Here is a 6093-nt window from a genome sequence, read left to right as displayed (position 1 = left end):
CACATAATATGATGTTGAAGGAATGGGTTTTATTGAATGGATAGCGGGGTATTTATGGTAAGTACACTTGCAAGCTGCCAAGCTACCTTGTCAGGAATCGCTTTTTTTAAATACAGGGTGGGCCAAATAAGACCTACTAATGACCAAAGACTACTGCCTAGCAGTATGCGCAGTTGCTCCATCTTCTTGAAACCACAAATCAGAATACTGCCCCGCCATTGGCCGCAAAAAGTTTTCAATCAATGTTCTGTAAGAAGCTCCTGAAATCGATTCCGGCGTTTCATCCTCATTTTCGAAGAAATATGGACCGATAACTCTAGTAAATATGTTAAAAAATAAAAGTTATTTGTGCTTAACATTGGAAGGTCTTATTTGGGGTATATTCAGAAACGCATTATAAATGCGCAGTAATTGCAGCGCTGGCAGCACTGCCAATGTGACAAGTGTTGCAATTGATAGATTGGCAGTATTAAAATTTTTCCTGCAAATAATGCGCGACGTTTGATACAAAAATGGCGTTTTGGAACGCGATGCATTTGCAGTACTGCCATATTTGCATTTCTGAACGCATTGCCAACACTGCAAAAGTACGTTGCGCATTATAATGCGTTATTGAATATACCCTTGGCCCACCCTGTACTTTTATGATTTTCTGACGTTTTACGTGCCAAACGAGGAACGAATCTGGTATGTACAAAATTGCGGCAATCAGAAACCACACTCGGCTAAGGCGACCGCTTCCTATCTTTTAACTAGTCATCTTATACTCACCTCCATTTTGCCAACCAACAAATAATTCCAAATTTGTATGTGTAGTTGCAGTTAGTTTCTAATTGCCTACAAATTGATAGTTTATTTTGTTTGCTTCTTTAATTTAGACTTTTGTTTTAGACTTTGAATTTTGCTTTTGTTACAGTTTTTTTGTTTTCTTTATGCTTTGATAGTTTATTTTCGGTAATTATAGTTAAATGAGTACTGTGTGTACGAGGAAAAGTGTACGCAGACATAAGAACAATGCCTACGTGGTTACATTTAAGTTACAGCTCTTTTCATAATTATTTCGATTTCTTTAATTTCTGTTTAACAGTATTTCTTTATAGATAAATTTTTGGAGGTATTTTCAATTTAATACAATATATATTTTCCATCTTATTATTTTTGGATGTGTTATTGTTAAGTTTAATATTTAAGGTTTACAATATATAGTATATATGTATGTATGTATAGGTATGTGTATGGTATATATATATATAATTGAAGAATTAGTTACATTACAATACAAATTTATGATTATTTTTATTTTATGTTTCTTTTAGTGGGTGTTAAAGCAAAATCGCGCTTACATTCATACATAGATGTCACTTTAATATATTTTACGGTTTGTTTTCTTCTTTTTTTTTTGTATTATTTGTAACTCATAGTACTAATTCTGTTAACGCTATTTCTATCATATGAGGGTTTTAGTTCTTTTATAAAAATAATGTTAATTCTAAAGCTTATATGTAACAAACGCTTTTGTAACGGGTTTGATTTTATTCTTTGAAATCAAATTTTTATATTTTTCATACATTTAACAAACAACAGGTGAAATGGAAAAAAATATTGAAAATGTAGCTCAAAAATAATTTAACTTTCAATGTAATTTACTAACAAATCAAATGAAAATGTTCAGAATTTTCAGATAACTCATATTTTTGTGGTATATACATTTTTATGCCATATTTAAACAAAAAAAGAAAAAGGTAACAAACAAAAAATTTAGTAAAATCGCACATTTTTATGCTGCACCGTTATTTTTAATGTAATCAATAAACACCTGTTTGCATATACTCAATTCTAGCTTTTACCTACTTTACAACAAATATCTAAAACAAAACTCAAAAAGGCGACGATGTGGAGTAATAAGACAAGCTGTGTCGCAGCATGACAGCAATAGAGGTGCATGAATCAACACGAGCTGATGGCTAGTTTCTTTTTAAAGATATTCCGTCATGCAACAAACAATTTGCCTCTTCTTCCAACTCTACTAATATTACATGAAAGAAATTTATTGTATCACTAATAATACACGAAATTATATGTACCACTATTCATATTACTTCCGCTGCACGTCTGTTGTGCGCTATGGTGGGGGACATTTAAGGCAGGCGCACGCCCAAACGCACTGGTGGCGGTTTTATATGCGCGGCAAATACGAGTATAAATCACAATTAAATTTACTTGTATATGTATAGGTTTGAATTCACTTGTTAGAATTTTTTTGTTTTTTAAGTGCTACCAGCGTATTGTGTGCTTGCTTTTATTTCGTTTTCGATAAATTCTCCATACTCAATATATCTAATTTGCTTTCTGCATCATCGAACAAATTACCAAATGAGCGTATGTAGGCAAATATATTTAACTTTAAGTATTATGCAACTGCACACTTTTTACTTTACTACTCTTTTTCGAAATGCCCATTTTTATCGGAAGTATTTCACTGTCCTTTCGAATTTCTGGAAAGCAGATTGATTTGTATAAGTCTACTTTATTTACTGTTTATTTCTACTAATCGAAAAAGGTTCGTTGCATTGTGTTCCTATATATTCGCATCAGTTTCTATACTGGTTTTAGCCAGAACCGCTCATTCATCCTATCCTAATTTGTTATTTAAAAATTATGTTTTGCATCTTCTTAGATTCCAATTCGCTTCCTCCATTTTGATCTGTGCATTTTGTTAATATTATTATGCAATTCAATGAAAGGATACTTTAGAACGGTTCAACCTCAGCTAATAAAATATCATAGTTTGATTACTTTTTTCTCTCTGATAATTCACATGATAACTATTATACTCGTATAGGTTTTACCTTCTTTTCGAAGTTTTTACTCTTGGTAGCACATAAAATCAAATATACAAGCATGTAATTATTGCATAACTTTGCGATAGTGCGGTATTTTACTGTTTTTTACTTAATCATCGGCGACATCAGTATCATCACTATCATCGCTTGTGCCCGAGAGAAAATCAAGCCAATGGTAGTCCCGTTGCTCGACAAACTCCCATAAGTAAATCTAAAATAAAAGATCAATTCCGTATTGTATATCGTTTGATAATCCTGGAAAGTGAAGAGAACTTACATCCAACAGATCAATGAAATCATTTGAGCCTCGATGTAGTTTGCGCGCTCGTTTAGGACAGCCCACATCGACTAATTCGCCATTGGGGAGAGCATGTTTATAGAAACATTTGTTTCCAAATGGACACTTGCCGTCACCCTGTTTAAATAAATTCAATTTAAAATGTTTATTAACAAAAAGTACCGAATATGGAAAATTGTTACTTTTTTAAAGTATTTGCAGTCTTTCACACCAAGCGCTAATCGATAATCGTTTAGTAGCTTATCTTTCTCTTCCTTAGTTTCCACCCAAAAGGCACTGGGGCAAACAAAATCTGAAGATACACGACACTCAGGACACGAGCTGCAAGTAAGTAGGTTAGAAATTGTATTTCCAATATATATTTTGATATTCACATGTACGACATTAACTCGAAAATAGCTACCGTTTTAAAAAGAGAAAGATTTGCATTTTAAAATATATTACAGATATTACAAAATAGGATGCGCGCCTAATGTATCACACACATATATGTCTACCCTTACAGCTATTATGCAATTTAAATGAATATAATTTACCGCGTAATCTTGTGCTCGAACTGTTTTGCTTGTCGCCACTTGCGGATGCATTCCAGGCAGAAAATATGATTACAATTAGGCAATATGCCGAATCGCTTCTCTCGTCCTGCCTTCTCCATTATGGTATCAAAGCAAATACCACATGTCTTATCTTTAGAACGAGCAATAGCAAATGACCATTCCATAGCTTGTTCATGTTGCTGAAGACATTCTTGATTATGCTTCCGACGTTGCGTTTGATCGCTCGGATGTAAACATAATTGATCGCACATTTTACAAAGTTCCATGTGTATGCCGTATGAACAATAGGCACCGTAAGGGCAAGGACCCTCATATGGACATACCATTTCTGACATGGCTTCAGCATCGGCTCCTTCAGCGAGGGTCATACGTTGTGCTTCGTTACCTCCACCAACTACATCGGCCCATGATTTATGAATGTCGAGATATTCTGAGCATATACCAACCGCACCATCGTTTGTCACATCATCGGCAGCTGTTCCTAAGTTGTGCATTGGTCGATAAGTTTTGGGTACAAATACTGGCGCATTTACCCAATCTTGCCGACTTGTACTTGGTCGGCCGTTCAAAGATTCCGTTGTAGTTTTAGCGCAACTTTTTGAAGATGTGATAGGCTTAATTGATTCAGCTTCAACGCTGCTATTGTTGATGACCTCACCACCGGAAAGATCGTGAGAAAAGCGGCATAAACTCCCAAAACGACATATACCACGTTGAAAGTAACGACAAATAGCCGGATTCACTACAATGTTTGGTGGTGCCCTAGACACTGCGGTTGCACCCTCATCGACGGCAAGGCTAGACATTATGGTTGGTAGCGCAGAAGCGCCACCACCTCCTCCAACTGATGGAGTAAAAGTAGCTGAGGCACTCATCTTTACTTTGTACCCTAATTTCCTTTTCAAAAAACGTCCTCAGTTGAATGAACTGGTTAAAAAGACGTGTTAAAGAGCTCTGCTTCTTCTGCCGCAAGTTTTTTCACTTGATGGTTTGAATGGCGGCAAATAAATTAACACGTTTTTCACGCACACGGATTAGCAAACGAATTCACAAGTATTATATCGATACTCCTGCTAGTTATTGTTTCGGCTTTATTCTCCTTTTTTATATCTGCTACAATGCCAGATACGCCAAACTTCGTTCCTTGATCCTTGTATTCCGTCCTTTGTCGTCTTTGAAACAGACAGATTCTATTGGTTTTGCCTTCACTTTTGAATTATTCTCCGTCTACCTGCAAACAAAAGCACCGTCCAACATTATTGGTGTAACGGTCACAATACAGTGTGGTAATTTCAATGATTTGCAATTTCTTTTCCTTTACTTTGTTATGCTTTATTTAAAATCCTATACATTACATGGAACTGCCAACTAATTCTGTTAGCAGATTAATTCGAAAAGCTTAATAGGAATAATGCTCAAAGACAGAAAAGAAAAAGCTATATTAAAAGAAAACCTTAAATTTCAGATGAAATCCCAAAAATCACTCCGTAAAAGCAAATGTCGAAACGCACCCTTGAGTAATTTCTGCAGCTGTCATTTGGTCAGTGCAGCCAAGTAAAGGAAATTAAGGAATGTGGCAAAGCAGTATGTTAGAGAATACACATTTGGCCGTGAAAATATTATTAGCCATGAACAAAACAAACAATAAACGTTAAATAAAATATAAACATTTCAAAAATGTATGTCAGCACATATTAAAATTTCATTTCTTCAGTAGCAGTGGTAGGTGGCACCACTATTCTATGTACACACGTATGTAGCTGTCTCACAACTAGTTACCACTATTTATTCCATTTTTTCTATATCGCTTTACCATATCTTTTCAGTAAAAGCATATTTCTCATAACACTTATTCTGACCACCAATAAAAGCAAAGATGTGTGTTTTGAGCTTCTATACCCATGTCCAGAAAACAATTGCTAAAGCGCACAGACACATACAGGTAAATATGAAATGCACATATAATGACAGACTCGATTCCGCAACTCTTGCCAATATATTTCTACCATAGGTTTTATAATAAATTATGTTTCTACACTATGAAGTTCACCTTTTTCCACCACTATTATCCAATCTTCTTCAAAAACTTTAAACAAAATCCTCACAATTTGCGTCTTTTCTGCAAGCGCTGAGCAAATTTTCTGACTTTTACTGACACTGACATTTACACTACAGACAAACACAAACGATGCCAGACTTCGTTAATTGTCAGAAAAGTAATTATTCAGTTTAAGGCTGTGTTGGACTACAAACATTTTTTAGTGGTACATATACTTAAGAAGTAGGCTTCAAAAATATGTGGTAAACTATTTCACTATTGCATAGATGTACGAAAAACATTGCAACTTGTGCCATAAAAAATTTAAATAAATTGTAGAAATTTTCATTTCTATAT

General features: G+C 34.7%; 1 protein-coding gene across 4 annotated transcripts; it reads right to left on the bottom strand.

Annotated features, from left to right (window-relative positions):
• Nucleotides 1-1362: 1362 nt before the first annotated feature.
• On the bottom strand, nt 1363-5866 carry LOC128860502 (probable E3 ubiquitin-protein ligase makorin-1). 4 transcript variants are annotated; one of them, XR_008454250.1, is made up of 6 exons: nt 5749-5866; nt 3678-4929; nt 3324-3462; nt 3121-3258; nt 2850-3054; nt 1363-2770 (listed from the first exon to the last, which is right to left on the bottom strand). XR_008454250.1 is itself a non-coding variant. In XM_054098075.1 (5 exons), the coding sequence occupies exons 2-5, from the start codon at nt 4571-4573 to the stop codon at nt 2953-2955; spliced, it is 1275 nt and encodes a 424-aa protein (XP_053954050.1). In that variant the 5' UTR covers nt 4574-4929; nt 5749-5866; the 3' UTR covers nt 1363-2952. The 4 variants fall into 4 exon arrangements, 1 of the variants encoding a protein (XP_053954050.1); XR_008454251.1 differs by lacking the exon at nt 5749-5866 and adding an exon at nt 5152-5294; XR_008454252.1 differs by lacking the exon at nt 5749-5866 and adding an exon at nt 5020-5121.
• Between the last annotated feature and the right edge of the window lie 227 nt (nt 5867-6093).

This window comes from Anastrepha ludens, chromosome 4 (genome assembly GCF_028408465.1).
Source record: "Anastrepha ludens isolate Willacy chromosome 4, idAnaLude1.1, whole genome shotgun sequence".
Classification (NCBI taxonomy): Eukaryota; Metazoa; Arthropoda; class Insecta; order Diptera; family Tephritidae; genus Anastrepha; species Anastrepha ludens.
Note: the sequence above shows the minus strand (reverse complement) of the source record. Positions and strands in the feature narration are given on the sequence as shown.

What these genes read in the sequence shown, in the direction of transcription:
- LOC128860502 (XM_054098075.1), bottom strand. Translation starts at nt 4,573, where the DNA reads ATGAGTGCCTCAGCTACTTTTACTCCATCAGTTGGAGGAGGTGGTGGC. An exon ending in TTCGAGCACAAGATTACGCG is followed by an intron (nt 3,463 to 3,677) that starts GTAAATTATATT and finishes ACTTACTTGCAG; the next exon opens with CTCGTGTCCTGAGTGTCGTG. An exon ending in ATTTCATTGATCTGTTGGAT is followed by an intron (nt 3,055 to 3,120) that starts GTAAGTTCTCTT and finishes CTTTTATTTTAG; the next exon opens with ATTTACTTATGGGAGTTTGT.